A 22,847-nucleotide genomic window follows, 5' to 3' on the forward strand; every position below is an offset into this window, starting at 1 on the left:
TGTGTGTGTGTGTGTGTGTGTGTGTGTGTGTGTGTGTGTGTGTGTGTGTGTGTTGGGGGTTGGGACGCTGCTCTGGCAGAGCCCTGGGCGAGCTGCAGGATGTTCACCTTGCGGCGGGGCACAGGGCTCATTATCACAGCAGGACCTGGTCACATCAAAGGACTGAGGAAAGGGCAAACATTCTGCTGAAGTGCCACTGTCAGCAGGCCTGCAAGCGCACACGCAAACACATACACAAAGGCAGACCGCACATAAACTTCAGCACCCACTAGGCATCTATACCCCCACAAAGGACGTGGCTGCTCTCTGTAGCGCCATCACTTTCCCCCGAGTGAGACATGCTAACTGAAAATCCCTACAATGCCTTGGAAGACAGCAGTCTTGCAGAATTGTGTTATATATCAACACCAGTAGCACAAAAGAGACAAACACACCTACCTGGTATATCTGGACACTGTCAGTGTGTCAAACTGTATAAAATACTGAGTCATAAAGCTTTTAGCTGCGTCATAGGTTCATCTACCTGACCAGCTGTGTGTTTAAATCTCAGGGGCCCTATGTTTGAACTCAGCCTTTAAAGCTGACCACAAGCAGAAAATGTTTGGAGCACACTTTATTTTTCTTCCTGAATCAATCGGCATCCCTCTCCAGCACTATTTATAGCCACCCCGCTGCTGCATTAACACACTGCATGATTTATCATTAGAAGCCAGCTCTGGTCTGCTGAGTAGCTACATTCATGCCAGGCAGCACGTTGGTGCCAACATCCACATTCAACAACAACACTCCAAGGCCCTGAGAGATGTACACAAATAAAATCGCAGCACAAGCTAACTTTGTGCGGCTAGTGCACTAAAACCTTAGCCGCTGCACAATACCAGAGACGGAGAGAAAGAGGGAGAGAAAATGCAGCGCAGAATGGGGGGGGAAAAGTGCTGATGAGTTGCCTTATGCAGAAGCTTCATAGATCTGTCGAACAAGAGCGGATTTGCCTGCTACACCTAGATAGTGTCCCCCCCCCCACCCACCCACCTCAGCGTTCGCCCAGGTATTCTGGGCATGAATGGCTGTCAGTTTGGATTTGGGAGCTCAGCGTTGAGGGGAAAAATAGAGTCTGGTGGGGGTCTTTGTGTGTCTCTACCTGTGGAGACGGGAGCTAGAGACAGTGCTCTTCTCACTAAGCCCCAGCGAGACTCAGTGCAACATTTATACACATTACGTCTATGAAACGGAAGGGGTAAATATTAGCAGTGCAAGCTAGCCGACGAGGGCTGGACGAAGGTAGACTGGTGAGCAAGCCGGAGCAGCGCTGCCGTGTTTGTGGGGAAGGTTTTCAATGGCACACACCAGGAAAATGTGGATGGGGAGGTGATTTGAATGAGAGCTGCTTCTGCCTGAGCTGTAGAGTATTGACCTAGTTTTCCCTCTGTATTTCACTCAGACAGATGCACACCCACCCACATAATGTGTAAGAATAGAAAGAATAAAGAGAATGCTCATTTAGTGAGCAGGTGCCATTGATGATTTATATTATGAAAAACAAATTCAAACAAAAACCCACATTAAAACCTTTTTTTTCCCATAATTTTGTAAACAGATTAAGTGTGTTGGTTATGTAATGTTTTGAAAACTGTAGGTCACCAGAAGCACTGTTGCCTCAGGTGTCATGACACCTGTGTCCTTGCCTTGATCTGAACTTTTGACCCTGTTGTCACATGATCAATGCTCTTTTCACCTCAATGCATTTTAGCTCTTGATGATATAGACGTTATGCACATGGACATTATGCACAGACATTATATAGACTTTTTTTTCCCCATCTAAAATGATCCTTGTGCACAATATGACAATCACCTTGACGAAGTGGTTTTGCAATAAATCTCATGACCGCTTTAGTGCAGGTTATAACGAGGTAAGCCTCACACCAGAGTACTAAGAAGCATTCATGGTTGTGGATCACATTGCAAACCTTTAGGCTCCTTCACATTGTGGACCATACAACAATACCAACAGCCCACTGTTTGGGTGTGATTCCACGTTTTAAGGGATTAACTGGTAAAGACTACCAACAACTGCCTTTCAGCCTGGAATTAGTCATTAATCAAACCACACATTTTAGGGTTTCTTTCTAGGCAGGCGCACACGCCCCTGCTAAGATCTGAATGAAAAGCACAAAGCTATTCAAATCTGATCCCCTCCAAACAAATGGCTTTTCTCCATCCCCAAAGAAGCAGGGAACACTTCAAGAACCTCTCTAAGGATCTGAACAGTCACGTGAAAACTCCGCCCCGTCAATTAGCTTTGTGGCGAGGTTTTGTGGGCTTTAATACAAACAAAACAATGACCATGTACAACATGGCAACGGACATCGTCTGCTTATCCCTTGATACCTCTAAAGAAATGGTAATGGTGAATTTCTGGAGCACAAAAGGAGCTCCTTAGGCTCGGGGCATAATGGTTACAGCAACATCATAGGGCAGACTTGTGCACCTGATGCCACAAATCTGAATGATAAGCCCTACAATGCACACACTGTGGTCGTAATTCAGCTCTTAGCTGCATTTATTGATAGTGGACAGCTCATATGTTTGAATGTAATCTAATTTGTCTATTATGAAAGCAGTGTTAGATTGAATGTGCTCAAACTTTGAGTTATTTGAACTAAGTTTCTTCTTTTGGATATAACAGTTTGGTAGAGCTAAAATAATTAATCAATATGTTCATCATTAACTATTTTCATTATGGATTAATCATTTAAGTCCATTTTTCAAGCAGAAATGCCAAAGATTTGCTAGTTCCAGCTTCGCAAATGTGAAGACTTGGTGCTTTTCTTTTTCATATATATGACCGTAAACTGAATATCTTTGGGTTTTAGACTGTTGGTCACCTTGAGCTTTGGCAAACTGTTACAGGCATTTTTCACTATTTTCTGATGCATTATAGAAAAAACAATTACCTGAGAAAATAATTGTCCAATTAATCAATAATGTAAATGATCGTTAGTTTCAGGCTTTCTAATTTAGTAGTTCTGAATGGCAATTACTGGTGAATGTCAAAATAATATTTGACCACAAAACCTATAAGCTAAATATGCTAGAAAATACAAAAAGTTGGCTGCAGTAGGGAGCAAACATACATCTATATCTTAAATGTGATTACTTGTCTTTAAAATCTTAACTAACCAAAGCAAGATATTGCAAAATGTATGATTTATTTAATGAGGGACAACTGAGCCATTGTGATCATTTTTAGGTGTCTACAGTCAATATGTGGGTGATCAAGTGAAACTTTCTTTTCTTATATTTAGTCACCTTACGGCAAATTAACATATTATGTTCAAGTTGTGTACAATCCTGTTTGTGCATCTTTGCTGTTTGCAAGCAGCAGAAGATGGCCTGAAGTTGCCGGGGTAGTTATAGTATTCCTTTTCTTACATTAATAACTAATTTTAAGCTTTTCACAAAAAAGTCCAACGGTGTGAGTGGTCTGATATCAACTGTTGAACATTTTAAACCAAAGTCATACACAACTTTTTGCTATTTTGTTGCTTCACTGTGGAAGTAGAGGTGTCCTGACGGGAGAATGGAAAATGTAGATTGTAGGTGCGGGGGCGCAGTGGTCACTTACATTTCAGCATCTTTCATCTCAAAAGATAGGGGTACAGTGGGGGTGGATTGATTTGATGTTTTGATGCATTGTTTGATGACGGGCAGCTCAAAGTAGAGGATGCCTCTGTGATGTCTCTCCATTGGAGGACATGAAAAGCGTCACCTGGCCCCTGAGCCGAGGGTTATGGCTGCTAGTGGATTTAAGGGCTCCTGCTGAGCTGGACGGTGGCTCCATTGATGCCACATAATCCATTCAGCGTGACCTTTATATTTTTAGAGTCAGCTCCGCTTCCCTGTCAGTCTGTCTTGTTAAAACTATCGCAGACATAAAAAGGTCCTCATCAACTACGTGATATTGTAACAGGATTGTATATCTAATTTATTTAATGTGTACATCCCATGAGGAAAATAAGTGCCTTCCATCACCAACCGAGGGGTCCGATGATCAAAAGAAACATGGAGCACAAGGCGAGCTCATCAGATGAACAAACACATTCTTGCTAGATATCTTTGTGGGTTTCATCATCCTGCATCAAGTGTCTGCTGAGGAAAAAAACAAAGCCTTGTTCTCATCCCTGTGACATCAGCGGGTACAGACAGAGCGCAGGGGAAGAATCAAAGCCAGGGCAATCATATATTTCCAATTAACTGGCCCAATAAAATGATTCTGCAATTCTTCCTTTGCCCTCAAACCAACCTCCAATTAACTGTTTCTAAAATCCCGATATCATATGCTTTAAAAAAAAAAAAAAGTCATACAAAGAAATAATCTCATAACGTACGCTACGTGGTATTAGTCATGAGCATCAGACTCCTACCACATTCTAGATTTGCCTAAACTAGGAGCAAACATAATTGGGATAAATCTCCACAGTAAGCCACATAAAAAAAGCAGAGGGGTGTAAATGGTAACACTGCTGTGTGTTAAGACACTAAAACAGTTGCACAGATCAGACGAACTGCAGCAGCAGGGAAAGAGCAGCATTCAGCTCTGCTGTTTTCCTCTGTGACTTGGGGCCACCGAGTTTTTCTCCAGCCATAGTAAATTGGGCGCCTGGGGCAGTAGCCTTGGCCAAGCTTGCATTTCAGAGCCGACTGTGGAGGGCATGAGGGATAGAGATATGGCACTGGAGGGGGGGGGGGGACAGGGCGGCGAATGGTGGGGGAGGACGGGTACCGCAGTGGAGGTGACATAACGCACATGTTTTAACACAAAAGCGACCTGGCTCGTTAGCACACTAACTAGCGAGCTCCATGGCAATCAGCACTCATCATTCTCTCTGTTCTCTCTATCTACCTCGTCATAAATATGGCTACATCTGCAATTGTAATCACCCCATTGTACTCTGATTTTCTGCTCTGCTGGACAGCAGCATGGCAGCCTGCTTTTCAGCACCTCTCCCCTCTCCCCTCGATCCCCTCCTTTCCCTCAAGTGCCCTCGCCTGTTCCTGGCTACTCCTTTGCTGGTGAGGCCGGTGTGTCTCACAGATTACAGAGCTCCGGTCGCTCAGGTAACAAGAGTCACTAATCTGGCTGGGGTTGAATTACACATAATTGCCTCGGCACCGTGATTGATTTCAGCCCTGGAAAGGAAAAGACGACGGCTCCCCCCCCCAAAACACTCCCCACCTCCCTCCCTGCCTCTCTCCAGCGCTCACGAGCGGCAGCCAAGACTCTCCATCTAGTAGGAGGCAGGAGGCTTTGAAGAGATCAAAGCCAAGGCCGGGAGCAGTTGCGCGCCCTGGGAATACGGGAGAGAGGCTTTCTGCTCCTCAGCCCTATTTTCTAGCGTCATGTCGGATTGCAGCTGTATTGCATTTCGCCAGTTTTCTTAATGCTCTTGGTTTTGACTTTGACATCAGTGATCCCCCTCGGTTTCTTCAAAAACAAGGGGGGGGAGGAGGAAAAAAAAAAGAAAGTGAACAAGGAATAAAAAGAGAGAGAAGGGGGGAAAAAGAGAAGGAAGGAAAGAAAAGAGAGGGGGGGAAAGAGATCTACAGACTGATTTTTATTTTCACAACTCCATAATTGGCCAGTTCAAAGGAGAGGAGGGGAGAATGTAGCATTTGTTTTCAATTCCGCTGCCGATATGAAAGGAGCGACAAACTTTTATGGGTTTCCCAAAAATTAAAGACAGGCTTTTTTCACAGTCAAAGAACAGGGTGTTTTTTATGGCCAAGACCACACAAAATGAACTGATAGCAAAGCCCTCCTCTTTGTCCTCCCACAGAAAGCTCAACAGTGTAGTGTAGCTCTTACGTCTGTGCACGCGTGTGCATGTGTGTGTGTGTGTGTGTGCGCGCGCACATGTGTGTCTGCGTCTAATACCCGTTTAGTGTATGTGTTGGAAATTGCTAGACGAAAAGAAAAGTGGTTTGATGTTTAGCGCGAAAACACAAAAGGAGGCATGAAGAAAGAGTGCAAGCTATATCCATCTATTCATTTAACAGCTTGGCTAATAAAGCCTGGTGGCGAGAAGGCACCCTTTGTACTGTAACTATGCAGGCCCTATACCAACCTCCTACACTGGGGACCATTAATATTTCAGCGCTGTCAGATACACATTGCATGTGAGCCTCTTTAGCACTCACACCCACAGCAGAAAGAAATAATGAGCTTCTGAAAAATATGAAACAGCAAAGAGAAGGAGGGAGGGAGAGAGCGCGCCAGAGACTGACCAACTTCATACAACAGAGCAGCTATTGATCATAGCTCTATTTCTTAGCTGGACAAAGTGTGGGCTGTTTCTGCTTCTCTGAAGTCTGGACACAGCCGGCAGGATTTGCACCCATGTTTCACTCCTGTGGTCCTATTGTTCCCCTTGCTGCAGTTTACTAGCTGGAACACTGCTCGCCTCTATATTTGACCTACACGCTGTCAGGATGAAGTCAATCAAGCTATTCATGTTTTTTACTCATTTTATGGCTGTATCAGGAAAACAGTGAGGTACTGTGATTTAGCTTTTAGGGACTACTGTCAAGCTTCAATCATGGCTTGAGGACTAAACCGGGTCAATCAAGTGAAACTCATGCTGTAGGGGCATATTAATCAGATTTTTAGACAACAAACAACAACAATAAAACTAGTTTTGAAGCATGATTTGAAGATGTATTCAATTTGGAGCATACTCAGAGCAGAGTTGGGGCCTAATTCTCCAAGAAGTCCAAGAAAACATCTCTGGCACTATCCCTTTTAACTATGCACAGTCATAACAGACGGAGTTGCACAACGAATTGGCAAAAACACACTACACATGCACATGCTGCCCTCTTGACTCCATTTCTGATCCACCCTTACAGGAAGTCCACACCCAGGCCATTCAAACAGAATTGCGCATAAGGGACAACCTTGGCGAGGCCCTCCACTGACCCCTGGAGATCAGCGGCAGGCTGCTGGTGAAGAGTGAAGCCCTCCGAGCAGGTGTTGTGGGTCTGTCCATGGAAGCCTGACTGGCTGGCTCCAGGCAGCACCGCCTGATTGGTTAAGCTTCATCCAATTCAGTGGGAGGATGGGGAGCGAAGAAAGTGTCATCATCTATGAGTGCTTTGCTTTGAGCAGTAACACATGCCCAAAAATAAACATCAACAGGGGTTAAGTGTGTGCCTGCGTGTCACGCTCACCAACCATGACACTCCCGATTGCTTTTCCTCAGACACATATAGAAACACACATTTTCAGCGCTTTGAACACTTGTTAACGACTTTAACTTTGTCTATAGCTGGCTTTCATCTGCGTCACTCATTTTTAAAATGGTCACAGACAGAAATAAGATAGTCAGAGGGTCTCTGATTAGATCTGTTGCTCGCTCCATTTCACAAAATTTGTTTAATACTATCTGGTGTAATGACACTGCTTTATCATTGGAGTGTTCCTTTTAATTGTGTTACATTAATAATAATAATAATAATAATAATAATAATAATAATAATAATAATAATAAACTTGTAAATGTTAATCAAATTATAAAAGATGACTGACAGAATATAAAATGAAAACAATTTCATCCATTTATCATATGTTTAGGAGCCTAAACATATAGATAAACAACTGAATGTTTACACTCTCCCATATCAAATCAGCATGCACTAACACTACCCAGAAAAAGAAATCATCCAGAAACTTCAACCTTCATCGTCTTATTTTTGGTTCTCATCTAACACAACGACTCATATCTGTAGGTCTGGGTAGACAATCACTCCGCTGAGCTCCATTTAACAAGATGAAACACTCTGATCAGGTGATTGCAACCACATGGCATCATTAGCACCGTGCATATGGAGTAAATGTGTCAACCAGCATCACCATACAGTGGGGGACGTGAAGAAACCTTGGCGTTAATGGCGCTGTTTATAAAACACCGAGAGACCCAGCGGCACTACAAAGAGTCTAAGGGGCCAAGTGTTTCTTCTGTGTGAGGTCCCTGGTGCTGTCCTTCATGTGTACACACATATTTCACCATTTGATAGAGCTGCACAACAGATGACATCGATGTCAGCGTGACTCTTTGATACATATGCCGCCTGACTGAAGATAATTACTGATTTGGTATATATGGCATGAAATAAGACGATTATATTACTGTGTTTTGACAGTTACTATATTTTAAAATTTATAATATATAAACATATAGGCAGTACCGTACTGGAGACCACTTATAGAAAATGATATGAGCTGACAGTGGGATGAAAAGTGATCATATGGAGTCCAGCTGCTTTAAGGCAAAATGCTACATTCAACTCCAGTGAACTTCACGCAGCATGTCCACCCTGTAGTGAGACTTTAAAAAAAAACCTACAGAAGGTGCTATAAGCTGCCATATAGAACATTTAGTGTGGACATGGAAGGCTGCTGGTAAATGTAGTGTTCTCTTTAACAGGGATATTCCACGGTAGTGCTGGGGGCATGAGCTCAGGACACACATGGCACTGAGGGACACCAGAGCGGTCCTACCAAATCCCGTTAGGTAAGCCTGGGTTAGTGATTCCACGCTGCGAGACACTGGCTAGCAGATCCGTCACGTTCCCACTACATCAAAGGAAAGTGCAGCACTGCCCCCCCCCCCCCCCCTCCAACACCCACTCTTTCTCGCCATGAGGATCTGCAATTGACGGTCCAAAGGGAAAAAGAGTGCACGGCAAAAAGAGAGGGAGCTCTCTAAACACCCTCCACCATGGCAGCAAAACTTGGCTTAAAAAAAAAAAAAAAAATCAGCGATTCTATCCATTCCTTTCCTCAAGCTGTTGCCCAAGACTATGAGACAGTTCTAACACAGCTGGAGATCACCTGCACATCTTCACAGTCAGGTGAAAACCTTGTACTGTATCTCCGCACTATCAACATTTCAGAGCTAAGAACACACAGCCATGTTTTTATCTTGTCAACCATGCATTTAGGAGTTTATTCAAAGCGGTCTGGTGGGATGTTATGAGCTCAGGCTTCGTAAAATTTCTTTAAACCTATTGTAGAGCATGTAAAACAGGAGTTTTTGTGGTTTTTCAGCGAAAGGTAGGTGTTTACGTGACAGCAGCAACATGCTCCGCAAATAGATTTCAGGTCATTTAAAAATATGCACTGCCTATCACATGCGTAGTGATCTTTATTTAGAAGCTGTCATTTCCAAATTCTGACTTGAGTTTGGGAACGTGGAAAGCCAAAGGGCCACTTACTCAAAGATAAACTCCTCAAAGCAATAAGGTTCTCTTCTTCCACACGTCAAACCCGACGTGATGACACCTTAAGTGCTTTGAAGACCATACTTCATAAACATTAGGGGGAGCTTTTATGATGATTCTGACAAAAATTGTAAAAAGCATGTTTCATTTGTCAATACAGATAATCACAAAGACACAGAAGCCAAGAGAGCACACAATCCTCCCCTATCATCGCCATTATCTTTCTCAGTTTTACACACCAAAAGCTCAAAGTTTAAAAACAGAAGAAGAAGTATGAATCATTACATGTAGACTCTTCACATTATCTAATGCTTCTGCAAATCTCCAGGCACTGACAGGGAAACACTCATCCTGATAAAGACAATTAGTGTGCTTATTGCAGTTAAGTGACCAGATTATGGTCTGCTTTCTAAAAGTAACCCGTTTTCTTTAATGTCATCATGTAAATAAGCAACATGGTTTTCATAATCAGGGTAAGGGATTAAGACAAACTTGATTAACACAGATAGATTTCTGCTGGAGAAATCAGATTTCTTACAAACATGTTGACATGGGTTTCTAACGCGTCCACATGTGCATATTTAAAAAGACACAGGACAGAGAAAATATTGTAATATATTTGTAATGAGATGACAGGAGAGATCATTTTAGTTGTGTGATTTCTAAAAGTTAAATCCCGGGTCTGACTAAACCTGAAATTAATTAAGAAGTTTAGTCGATTTCAACAACATCTGTAAAATTCAACTACATATGCACATCTCTCAATACAGAGCCAATCCTCTCACTGTGTCATCAGTCCAAATGCTCTGACCAGAGAAATTATAATAATAGTTCAAGGTGAGGTGTTGTATATATATCACTAATACACTTAAAATATACCAGCTAGTTACCTGCTTTCACCGGATTTCTCTCAATAACTTGTTTTTGTGTGCATGTAAATCTAGACAAGATGGTGAATAATGTTTTCTGCTTCACCTTACATACTTCAAGTTACATACTAATTAGGAACCAGTTCCAAGCATCATGTACAGTAAACACAATGCATTTTTTTCCTCTTTCAAGGAAGGGGCACATCACATAATGATGAAACAGTCTTCGCCAACTGACCTTTTCACTCAGGAAGCCCTGCAGACTCCACATCCTAAAACAGCTATAGGTTTACATAAACATTAGCGTATTCATAGCACACCGGTGACTCTCTGAAGTGGCCGAGTATATGTAACTGAACACAATCCGGCATCTTCACACCAATATCTCGGCTCTTGTGGCGGAGGCGACTTCTCAAGCTTGAACCTCCTAAAATCTGCTGACAATCAGCAACTCCCAACAGCTCCATCATGACTGGACAGCATGTGCAGGAATGTCATGGTCAATGGAAATCAATCTAAACTACTGGGATTGGGGGCGGCAGTGGGGCTGGGGATGGAAGAGAATGAAAGAGAATGTGCCTTTGATCTCGGTGAAAACCGATCCCAGGCCTGCAGATACTGTGGCTGCGGTGGCCAGCAGCAGAGGCAGCAAGCTGACATCAGTGAGAAAGCCAGAGGACTCATGTTCCGTGATCCTTCCACCAAGCCCCGGCTCTTTTTATTGGATAAGTGAGAGAAACGTATATAAAATGACTACCGTTTTATTGAAGACAGGATGAGGGGGAAAATTGGGTGAAAAAAAAAAAAAAAAAAAAAAAGCAGCCATGGTAAATGAAATGAAAGTGAGGCTTTAAAAGTTTTGGCAGCAAGTACGCAACCTAACTGCCTGGCCTAATTCATCTGCAGTGAGGGGTAATTTCCTCTCATACAGTCAGCTGGTCTCCATACAGACCTCTTCAAGTTTTTCAGTGTGTACAATGGAATAATTGATAAAATTGACCAGAAAACAAGCCATAAAAAGAGAATTTGGAAAGCATCATACCCAACATTTTCATAAACGGTTCTATTTGTAAACTGAAGAGGGCGAATCATGAGGTAATCGGGATCACGTTTGCTCCACAATGTCACATACCTTTACCCTCTGCAACTTTGGCAGAGGGGAAGCAATGCAATTTTAACATCATTCCGTGATAGAGTTGCGTGTGAATGAAGATCCTTTACACACAGCATGTGGCATCTGCCCCCGACAATCACATCTGCCTCCGAAAGTCGATTCTTATAATAACACAGAACTCACATTTCACAACCTTGCCCTGATGAAATTAACTCAGATGCAACGCAAAGGCACAAACAACCCAGGGCTTTTGGTTTTTCTGCAGCATGTGTGACTGTTTCCTGTATGGAGGCACCAAACCATAGCCAGACTGAGGCTGGTTGTCTTCCCCAAGTGTGATACAGAGACATGTGCATGGACAAAACAGGATTAGAGTGGACAGCTGCTGGTGTGCCCTGCGTTTTATGTCTGTCTTGAGAGGAGAAATTTGCAAACGGGACAGACACAGGAAGCCGCCAGAGAGAGACCTGCAGCTGGCCTGAAATTAATACCGTTACAGGGACGACGATATCTGCAACAACACACGCCACCCCTGGACGGTACTATACTAACTCCTCTGCAGGGCAGCCTCTAAGACGTGAGTTTGCCTCCAGGCCTTCTCAGTCATGCTGGGCTAATTAGAGGGCTTACTTGGGTCATGTAGACATGCATCACTTAAGATTTTAACAAGATGAGAAATACTGTATATCTCATGTTAATCTTCTGGAAAGTATGGCAGGCATTTGGTTTCTAAGGGTCACATATGGTTGTCAAGGGGACAGGTGTCAACAATGCTGGTACGTGAGGATAAGTATCGCACTGAGACACAACAAAACAGCAACACGTTACAAACATCGGAAGGGTATATTTAGATTTGTATTCTTCCTGAAATGCAGCCTTTTATTCAGCAATTCTTTGATTTGAAATTGATCAAATCTTTATGATTTTACAGGGATGGTTTTCTTATTAAACATTGACATTCCAAACTAAATGTGTTGGACAGCTAAAGTTAATTTTTTAAATTGCTAACACATCAAAGTGCATGCACTTTACCTGAAAATCTTAGTAAGATATAAACAACGCTGTTTTATCCCTGTTCGTATGTCACTATAATAATTCTATCCAAGTGCTCTAAAAGAAGCAATGAAGAAAGACCTATATTGGCAAATGTTCACTTTCTGAAATCTCAAGTAAAGCATTTATTAATTGTTTAGTCTCTAAGATAATAAAAATAGTGATAAATACCGATCATAAGTTATCAGAACCTAAAGAGATATCACAAAAACTTTGTCTAACCAACAGTTCAAACCTAAAAATATTTCATTTTCAATGACTGAAAATGGAGAAAAGCAAGTAAACCCTCACATTACAAGAGCTCAAAACAGTAAATGTGTGAGATTTCAGTACTATTGCAATTCTTTTACAAGCACTGCAACACTTTCGTGCAATTTAATTTCATATTTTTTTTGCAATTTAATAGTTACTTTGTATGGATTGTGCACATAACTGATAACATCAGTGATTTTCAACATAATAAATAATTTGTTTTAAAAAGGAGAGAGTTTCGTACAACAGACCTTCCAGTCATGTTCTAAGAGTCTGTGAGCAGGTAAAGCAACAGGCCGCCTGCTGTCTTCTGCCTCTAACTCTGTATGAAATCCGAGCAAGATGTGACTGGATGCTGGTAACATTTACCACAATATGCGGCTTTGCTATGACAGCGTTTACAGTTAGTCATCTAACTTAATCTCTTTTTTTTTTTTTTTTAAACTGTGAACCCAGAAATGAACTTGGATTGGAGATTAGCCTGAGCAGGTGCAGCGCAAAGTTAAATCTATGCTGTTCTAACATCATCCTCACTGTTTGTTTTTTGCTTTGTTTTCTCATCCCTGATAAAAAAAAAAATCATTCTTGATCTTACTAAATTCATATCCTTCCCTTGCAAAATTAAGAAAGCCTTACACCTTTGTGCTCTTTAATGACTGCACTCTCAAAAATCTTACAACAACAGCATTTCATATCACAATGTCGGGAGTTTAATTGATAGACAAAAACAAAAACAAAAACAAAAAAAAAAAAAAAGGCTAGTACTGACCGTTCTGGGCATGGGCGGTGAGAGGGAGCCATTGTTCATGTAGGAGTCGTTGTTCATGTTGCTCATCATGATGTAGCCTGGATAACCCGAGTACGGATGGCCTTTACTGTACATGTCTTGATGTTTTCCTAATAAAAAAAAGGTAGAAAAGAGACAATTTACTGAGCGTTTGCATGAGATTCACAGATATATAAAGCATTCATACTAAAAGGTCAGAACTTCAATGACTTAATCAAGTTATTTCTAATTTTATTATCATCAGCAAAACTCATTTTCTCTTTTAAAAAAACACATAAACAAATCTTTAAAATGACAAATTCTAATGTTCTTCTGTCCATATTTATCAGCTAAGTAATAACGAGAAAGCCTAACACAAAGTTTGCCCGTCTGTTTTGATGCGGTAATGATATCGCTGTCGATCGCTTTAACCCGTGCCCTATTTTGCCTCAGCCTTTTGTTTGTGCCCTTTCTTCCCGTCTTGGAGAGGAGGGTTGTATTATACAGAGGAACAATGGAGCCCCTCTGTGCCAATTAGCACCAATTAGAAGAACATACAGACTGTGTCAAAACAGGAGACGCCCCAACTGTTCCTCTATGCCTTTGACCTAAGAGGGGGGCTTTATACAAGAGATCTCAATACACGCCACTCGCCACTCAACTGCACAGTGCGTAATAAGGCCGGGGGGGGTGGGAGGGTGAGGAAGGGTGGGGGGGGGGGGGGTTGGGGGGGAGGTGGGGGGGAGTGTTTGTGGTATTTAGCCTGATGGCAACATGGATCCTGTTGTGAAGAAAGCCAGTGTTTGGTTTGAGGGGATGCTATTGAGGAGTGAAAGGGGAACAAAGAGGAGACACACTCCTCCTCAAAGTCCTAATAATGACATGCAGCAGCGGGGTCAGGCTACAATAGCCAGAGAGCAAGGAGCCCCGAGCGGCAGCAACATGTTGCATGTGACAGTGCAACCGGAGAGCTGGGGAAATGGTTTATTGGGGTAATTGCATAATAAGAAACACAAGAGCCATATAGAAATGTGATTTTGAATTATATTCAATTGTAGCTTGTGCCATGTGTGTCATAATGATCACTCCTAAATTAAGACATGAGCAAAAAGTGCATATTCCTTCCCTAAAGAAAAAGAAAAAAAAAAATTCTCCCTTCAAGTATTCTTTGTTTTCCATTTCTGCAGGCACCCTCATCTATGAGGTATAGCATGAAGGTATAGCATGTTCTGACTAGACTTGGATTAGAAATGATGATCTCTGAACAGCAGAAATAGGGAACAACAGTGCAACAGTGTTGGGGGGGAAAACGAGGTGGCGCTTCTTCACACCCTCACCTCAACTTCTCAAGCTATGGCGAATGATTTGGAAATCTGAAGCAGTTGGGTTTTATTGCAGCCTAAAAGGCACGCTGTCCTATAAAGCACGCTGATTTAACAAGCTATTGCTTAAGGCTGTGTCACTTACCATCATCCGGATGGTCTCTGTGTTTTTCGTGATATGAATCTTGCGGTATTTGGGACTGTCTAGCTGCCTGTAAAAGAAGAAGAAAAAAAAAAAAGAAAAGAAAAAGAAATGATGGTGAATCAATTAGGAGGGCCTTCAAACACAGTTACACACACAGACATGCTGATACGGTCAGACACCCACAAACACTGTTGGGACAAATGCCGTCCCAGTGTGCAGAACACACTCGTGTGTACACACACACACACACACACACACACACACACACACAGACACACACACACACACACAGACACCACTATCTATAGAGGGGTGATGGAGCAGCCTGCATCAAAGCTTCAAAAGAACCACTTAATTAAGCTTCATGTCCTTAAGGAGCTTACAAATTAACTTGTTTTCAATACCATAGGTCCACTCTCATTTTCATCTCTCAGTTTAAGCCTCCTTTTAAATTCAAATAAATAGAGTGTATTTGTGTTATAATTTCAAAAGCTTTGTGGAAAGTGAAATAAAATCATCCTATAAAAACAAGGAAATTGTGCAGACAGTTTTCACCCTTAAAAAAAAAAAAAAAAAAGAAAACTCCCTTGCACTTCGCACATCCATTTTCTTTCTCTTTTCAAATCAGAATTGGGAAGAGGACCTCTTTTTTTTTTTTTTTCTTTTTTTTTTTGGTGTTCAGACCCCTCAGGATGGCTTCAAGCTGAGCTAGGGAACTTCACTGGATTCCTAATTAACATTCAGCCTCTGTCTTGTGCGTCTCTAGGACATTTGGTGGTGAAATGTGCATCGTCTCGTTCAGGATGTGCCCAAAATTCAATTAACACTGCGGTTAATGACAAAACAGCCGACTAAACTTTGTGATAGGGAAGCTGCAGCCTGCATCCCGAGGTCAGTGCACGGGTAGATGGATGCAGGAAAGAAAATGAAAAACAAAATTTTACCTGTGACGTTTCATGTACATTTTGTGTCTCTGTGTGTGTGTGTGTGTGTGTGTGTGCTAATAAAATCCCATCTGTGTCACTGGAATATTAAGCGTGAGAATGGATCACTTTGTAATAATTTTAGAAATATTAAAAATGCATCATTAATAATTCTTCCGTAGAGATTTTTAATGCATTCACATACAGATTTATACATTTCACAATTTCTCTGCCATGTCGCCTCTTAATATCTTTAATCTGATCAGATAAGAACAAGCTAAATAAATGTTACTGTAAATGTGTTTTAGTAAAATTCTCAGTCTTAAAAACATGCTAAAATAATTTCTGATCCAGCCCAAAAATAATATTAGGAATTAGCAGGAATATGAAAATACAAACATCACATCCTGGCAGCAAAATGACTCAATGCTATTTTTTCCTCAGGACTTTTGAGGTAAGTTAATTAATCATCCTGTTTGTCAATAGGTTTTAAGCCACATGTGCTGAACAGATTCATGTGCTGGTGTTTACAGCTGCTGAGGGTTATACCAAAGCAAACACAGCTATTAGCCTGCTTGTCACTGGCAGCACACAAGGCCCCGATTCTTAGGCTTACATCTTAAAATATCTTTTATACTTTTTCCAATTTAAATTTCACCGACAAATTCATAGACTACTCAGAGGGTCGAGCAAACACTTTAGGCCTTTAGTGTATCCACTCATGAGATTATTGGCTGTTTAGGATGTAATATTTAGAGGAGGCGAAGCTTGTACACCTGGCTCTGCAGACTTGAAGTGGCATCATTAAAGCTATTCATTTTTATGAAAACGAAATACACCCAGCGAGACAGTGGAGGCTGTAAATGCACCTGAAGTCAGCTTGTATTTTATATTAGCCTCAGATACACTTTTATGATATGAGCAGGGGTGTTCAGAGGATGGAGAATAATTTTTAGGCCTGTTTTGTTCATTTTTCATCCATTTTTTTTTAAGTAGAAAAACTGTTCAGACAACCTAAGAGTCTCTCATATCAAAGTGCTGACAGCTAAATGAAAAGCAGATATTTTAATGCTGAAAGGGGATAAAATAACTTTGTTTACAGGCCGCTGCAGGCTGCTTCCTCTCTCTGATGGAGTTCAGAGTTGATAACACACCTTCCTCTCTCCCTCATCACTCACCACGAGTGAAAACACACACACACACACATACATCACTCACATCGTGGCTGTTGCTGTTGGGGCTGCTCTCCGACTCGTTGACCAGAGATGACTTGATGTCCGCCAGGTCTCCCTCTTCCTCCGAGTGGCTGAGCTCGGCGAAGATTTGCTCCTTCTGCGGGTCTCCTTCGTCTTTGAACGGGATCATTTCGTCTGTGGCGCACAGCTCCGGGTCTCCGCCGCCGCCTGATAACTGTGGCATTTTTATTTTTTATTTTTTTTTTACTCTGTTTGTTTCACCAAGAAAACTAAGGGCAACACACACGCCAGCACTGTCCCAAACTGCAGAGGGAAAATTCCCCACCAAAATCCCCCGAAACCTAGTGGGAAAACGTCCCTCTGTTTAACCGGAGCGTCGACCGCGAGTCGCTTGGAGAGGAAGCGGCGTGCGCAAACACGCTGCCGGTGTGTTTTTAACGGAGCAACAGGAGAAGTGCGGCTTATGTCGGCGTCCTTTTTCACCAGCAAAGTTTAACTAGGAGGACTGAAAGTCAGACCAGAAAAACTTGAGATGTAAAGGGTCAGAATGAATGTCCGGTGCACGCCTCAATGTCATGAGGGAAAACCAAAAAAAAAAAAAAAAAAGGGAGACAAACCACGAGTTAAAATCTCATCACTTCAGTCAACACACACACACAACCGACCGACGGATATGGTCCTGTAGAAATGTCTCAACGTAAAAAAAGTGCATTTATAAAAGTGAGAACAAATATTTCCTCGGTGGTCCAGTGAAGAGCTGACGCGTCCTTGAAAGTGAAGGAAAAAAAAACAGGAGGCTAACAAAACCAAAACACCGTCTGGAGGTGAAAAGGTAACTGATGGATGTGCAACTGGAAGAAAACACAGTTTTAACACTTAGACGAGAAGACAAGCAACGCGGTGGATCGCTTTCATGCTTTAAAAATACATCCTCAGTGATGGTCGGATGAGGAGGGATTAAAGCAAAAGTCATAAAACAATCAAAAAAAGGAAGATAGAGAGGAGAAACGCCGTGGACCGACTTCCCACTGCTCCCGCAGTGCTTCCACAGTGTAATGTAACCAGTGTGTGTATGTGTGTGTTGGTAATGTAGCTGTGCTCCCTCCTCCTCCTCCTCCTCCTCCTCCTCTTTCTCTCTCTCAGTCACTGGGAGGAAGGAGAGATGAAAGGGAAGCCGAGGCTCTGATTGACACCGCACCGATTGACACTCCTCCTGAGAGAGAGATTTATACTCAGCTGCTCACAACAAATGGGCAGACAGGAGAAGAAGAAGAAAAGAAGAAGAAGAAGAGGTGAGGCTGACACACGCACTGAGTGTGATGGGTTAAAACAATCACGATAAATAAAAATGATAATATGATAGAGAAAAAAAGACAAGCTGAAGCTTATTTGGCAGAGGCAGGAGAAGTGGAATTTAATCTAAACGCAAGAATTGGCAATAGCGTTATTCTCAGAAGAAATATCAAAAGAAAAAAACATCAACTGAGGCCACATTAGAAGAAGAAAAAAACATTCTTAGGTCTTTTCTGATTTGTAAAAAAAAATGTGTAGATATGGCTATACATGAACATATAGATTTATGTGTTTATTTGTAAAAGCAGGTGTGTGTGTGTGTGTGTTTAATCGCATTTTAAATTGCTTTCTATCAGTGTAGGCAATATCAAAGGCATACTTGTGGTTTTCCAAGTTTTTTTTAATTAGTTCTAAAATGTGTGCAAACACAAAAAAGTCTGTCACTCATATTCAGAAAAATAATGCCGCATTATATATATATGAGTAAATATATCTTGCCACAGTGGCGGGATGACAACAGACTGTAATATTATGGTATCGAAATAATTGAAATAACAGGCCAAAGGGTCCTTAAACTCGTGCATGTTTCTGACCCCTAAAAAAAATCTCAAGATTTAAGCCTAAAACTCTCATCTGCTACGTTACCTTCAATATGGGAAGACTGGAAAGATGAAACTATATTCATTCATTCATTATCAACCCCCATACATACACATCAAAACAAGAAGCAAGCCAAAACTCAAGTCGTTTGAGTTTTTTTTTTCTTTTTTGTAAAATAACACACACATACACACACACACACACACACACACACACGTGCTGAATAAATAAATAAAGTAATTAATTAATAATGCAAAGTGTGGAAAAACAGACAGGCAACGAACATAAGAAAAGAAGAATTGGGGTGTTGGAGTCTCACATATTTCATGAGGAAATAAAGGAAAAAGAGACTAAACACACAGTGGAAGTGGCGTGCTTTCTGTGTCTGTCTGAGCAGCGAGAGATTGCGTGAGAATCAAAGTTGGGATGGGGAGGCAGATCTTTATAAAGCGCGGGGGTGGGGTTAGCGGGGCGGAGCCGCGGCTGCCTTTGATCTTGCAGCGGCTGGCTCTTTCATCCCCGACCCCCCTCCCTCCCACCCACCCCCACCTCCCCTCCTCTCTCTCCCCCCCCCCCACACTCCCTCCTCCCTCTCCCCCCTTCCCTCCCACCTCCTCCTCCTCCTCCTCCCCGCTCTCCCTCGCCTTTGTATGACTAAATTTGGTCCGAGTGTGGAGCCGGGCCAACATTTCCACGTGTGCGTTCATCCCAGCTGAGAGAGAGAGAGGGTGAGAGAGAGAGAGAAAGAGAGAGAGAGAGAGAGAGAGAGAGAGAGAGAGAAGGGGTTCTCTTCCGGGTAAGGAGACAGCGGAAAAAAAAAAGATCAAAGGCTTTTGGGGTTTTGGAAGCCGAGTGTGGATTCAAAAGAGCCGAGACTGGCTGCATTCCAGAGTATAGCGGAAAGCGTGCACTCACACACACACTCACTCACACACACTCACACACACACATACACACACTCACACTCACTCACTCACACACACACACACATATACATACATAAGCAAGCACGAGCACGCACGCAAGCGGGATACAGGCACACGCGCACTGAAAGAGAGAGAGAGAGAGAGAGTTAATTAGAAAGATTTCACACAGGCAGACCCGAACAACCAAACCTTTCATTAAAAAAAACCCTTTAACATTATATTTCTTGTTTCCAGCCAAAAAAAAAAAAAAAAAAAAAAAAAAATCTGTGATACAAGGTGGCTGTTTTCCTTCCCACTCTGTAGAAACTGTCGGTTCATGCCTCATTACAGTACTTCTTTAATTTAATTAGCCGCCACTCTTTCTCTGGCACAATTTGAAATGATGCTACCTACCTACATCCACCACCACCACCCTAAAACCACGCTAATAGGAACAACCTCATTCCCTTGAAATATATTTTCTTCCGTGTCTTTTCCTGTATTCACCTTGGATTCGGTTGAAATCGTAAAATTTGGAGAATGGAGGGAAAAAAAGATTTCTGGTATCATAGGCCTATTAAGATACTAAAAAGAGACAGTGCAGGCCTGCAGGGCCTGAGGTATGAGTGAAGAGATCCAAATGAAGCAGATTAAATAAATCACAGGCCCTGGATGCTTCATGTTTGGTTTTTGGCTTTGGTTTTGGGTTATTAGCATTTTAATATATTATAAAATACAACATATCAGACTTTGTCACGGATAGAATGATAAAATCCTGGACTTATTTCAATCATTGCTGTTTTCTAGCCTTAACCTCAAAGCAATGTTTGGGATCCTGGAGAACAGCTCGAAAAACATACTTCACATTGTTTTATCGTCTTATAATCCACAGCCTTTCCTAATTGAATGAGAATTGCTTATAAACATAATTTTAAATTGATAACATGTTACAGAAAATGACAAAGTACTTGTGTTTAGGGTCTCAGAGATGCTGTGCTGTAAAAATGGTTAAATCTGATGGATTTTCAGATGTGAGATTTGTGTTGACAGTAGTTTTTACCCAGCTCTGCCCCTCCAAAATCCCAAATAAGTCAATTTGAATTTCTGTTATTGGAGTTTTGTAGCAGTATTTTTTATTGGGTGTCTCGCAGGGAGGGCTGGGGTCCAAATTGACTCTGAATATAAGTAACACTGATACTGTATATTCCTTTGTCTGTGAATGAATTTTTGTTCAGTCATCACAGACAAAAAGACAATAAATAATTAACAATGCTTTATTGTTTTTCCCATATTTTGTCATCTTCATCAGATGTGCAAGACCAGTTTTGGCAATACTCTTTTATATGCTGGGTTTTAACACAGTAAGGTCAAAAGAAAACAAACAAAAAAAAAATACATATTTGAAGGGAAAAAAATGGTCAATTTTGCGATTTTTTTTATTCTTTTTAAACATACACTAGTGGGGTCTGTGGGAATAAAAACAACAAGGAAGTAAAGCTAATGTCAACAAAACGCAAAGATTAATCAAGATGTCATTCCACGTCCGACCAAAGAAATACTGGAAACTAATAACAAAAAATGGGAAACTGAATCATACAAAACAGACACATTCTTTTTAAGAAAAAGAGAAGATATTCCAGATACCCCAACAAATCATAAAAGACAACATTTGACTGATGGTATTGAAGGTGAAAATATCAGAGGATTAAGAAGTAAAACAAATCAATGCAGGGAGTCGACTTCATGTTTTTTAACCTGTTATTGATGTTGTTGCACATGTTACATAATGCAGTTCTGCTGGCTAAAAAAATTAGCCACTAAAATAACAAGAAAAACAAATGAAGTACTGAAAACACAAATTAAGAACGATGAAGACTTCAATTTGATTCATTGGCTACATGGAAAAATGTCCAAAATAACCTACATTTTACTGTAATTTCATATTCTGGTCTTGTGCAATTTGTGGAAGCTTTGGGTGAGTGAGAGATTCATTATTTAATGCCCCTCTGCTGCATGATGAGACCACTGCAGAGAAGTCCATCTTCTTGATTAGAGAGCCTGAGAGGAGGGGGTCATTTGTTCACCGGGATACTACAGCGATGTACATATTTCACTGAGCAATATAGATTTTCTTTTTCATTTCTTTAATGAATATTGTCTGCAGCGGTGGAGCAGCAGCTCATCAGTAATAAGCCGGCGTAGATAAAGATGAGGCTTTTGTTTGCTGTGTAACGAGTAGAGTTTAGCGACTTGATGACAAGGCAACAAACGACAGCCTCTCTAATGAAGACGCTGTCAGAACACAGTTTCTCTTGACATCAAAATACAGTATATTCTCCAGCGAGACTCTGTGTATCGCAGCTCCGGTTGTTAAAATAAAAAACCAGGAAAGTTGGAGTGGAGAGAAAAGAGAGATAAGGAAGGAGGGGAGAAGAAGAAAAACAGAGCTACATTAGCATTTCTCTCCTAATGAGTTCATAAGAGTGACCCCTCTGGATCTCACATGAAAAGGAAGATTTCCTGCTGCGCTGTGACCTGAATTCAGTTGTCTCTCACTTTAGATACTACATTTTGCATGTTATATAAGGAAGGAATATATCTATACACACAGCATAATTTATCACCAGCGGATTTCGATTCCTTATCTCCCTCCTTAAAGACCGGTAGTCAATCCGAAGGAGGAAATAAATATATTAATGGTCCACACATCATGGTGAGACACCATGTTGATGAACATAATGCATATTTAGCATATTTTGTTTTATATGATGTTTGTTTCCCCTTCTTATAAAGTTGCGAGAGTATATCAGTTATAGCAGACAATATGAATTGTGTCAAACAAAATGCTCTTTGTTGGAACAGCATTCAGTCAAGGTCCTCTTTAGATCTATTATTGTCTCATCTTTTCTGTTCTATTTTCATTGCAATGCATAATACTTCAAACAAAAAATTACCCTAATTATCTCGAGTTCGCTCATTGTGCCTCGTGTGTACGTGTGTGTTTCTGTGTCTGCGTGTGTTCTGTGTGATGATTTGTCAATATCAGCTCCTAAATTCACTTGCCAGGTGAGCTCAATGGTGAAATCCCTTCTCTGCTGTCTATTCCACCTGCTAGTCATCCATAACAA

General features: G+C 41.4%; 1 protein-coding gene across 14 annotated transcripts in view; it reads right to left on the reverse strand.

Annotated features, from left to right (window-relative positions):
• The window catches only part of lef1 (lymphoid enhancer-binding factor 1), a 110,127-nt gene that overhangs the window by 26,618 nt on the left and 60,662 nt on the right, over positions 1–22,847 (reverse strand). For 10 of the 14 annotated variants that reach the window (XM_044347091.1, XM_044347090.1, XM_044347080.1 and 7 more), the window contains exons 1-3: positions 16,944–17,228; positions 14,803–14,869; positions 13,339–13,466 (exon numbers count right to left, since the gene is read on the reverse strand). In XM_044347091.1, coding sequence (XP_044203026.1) covers positions 13,339–13,466; positions 14,803–14,869; positions 16,944–17,144 — 396 coding nt within the window. In that variant the 5' untranslated portion in view covers positions 17,145–17,228. Of the gene's footprint in view, positions 1–13,338; positions 13,467–14,802; positions 14,870–16,943; positions 17,229–22,847 lie in introns of those variants that run through there. The other 4 variants (XM_044347089.1, XM_044347086.1, XM_044347084.1 and 1 more) reach the window with 1 other exon arrangement.

The sequence above is a fragment of the Thunnus albacares genome, chromosome 3, assembly GCF_914725855.1.
Source record: "Thunnus albacares chromosome 3, fThuAlb1.1, whole genome shotgun sequence".
NCBI classification, from domain to species: domain Eukaryota; kingdom Metazoa; phylum Chordata; class Actinopteri; order Scombriformes; family Scombridae; genus Thunnus; species Thunnus albacares.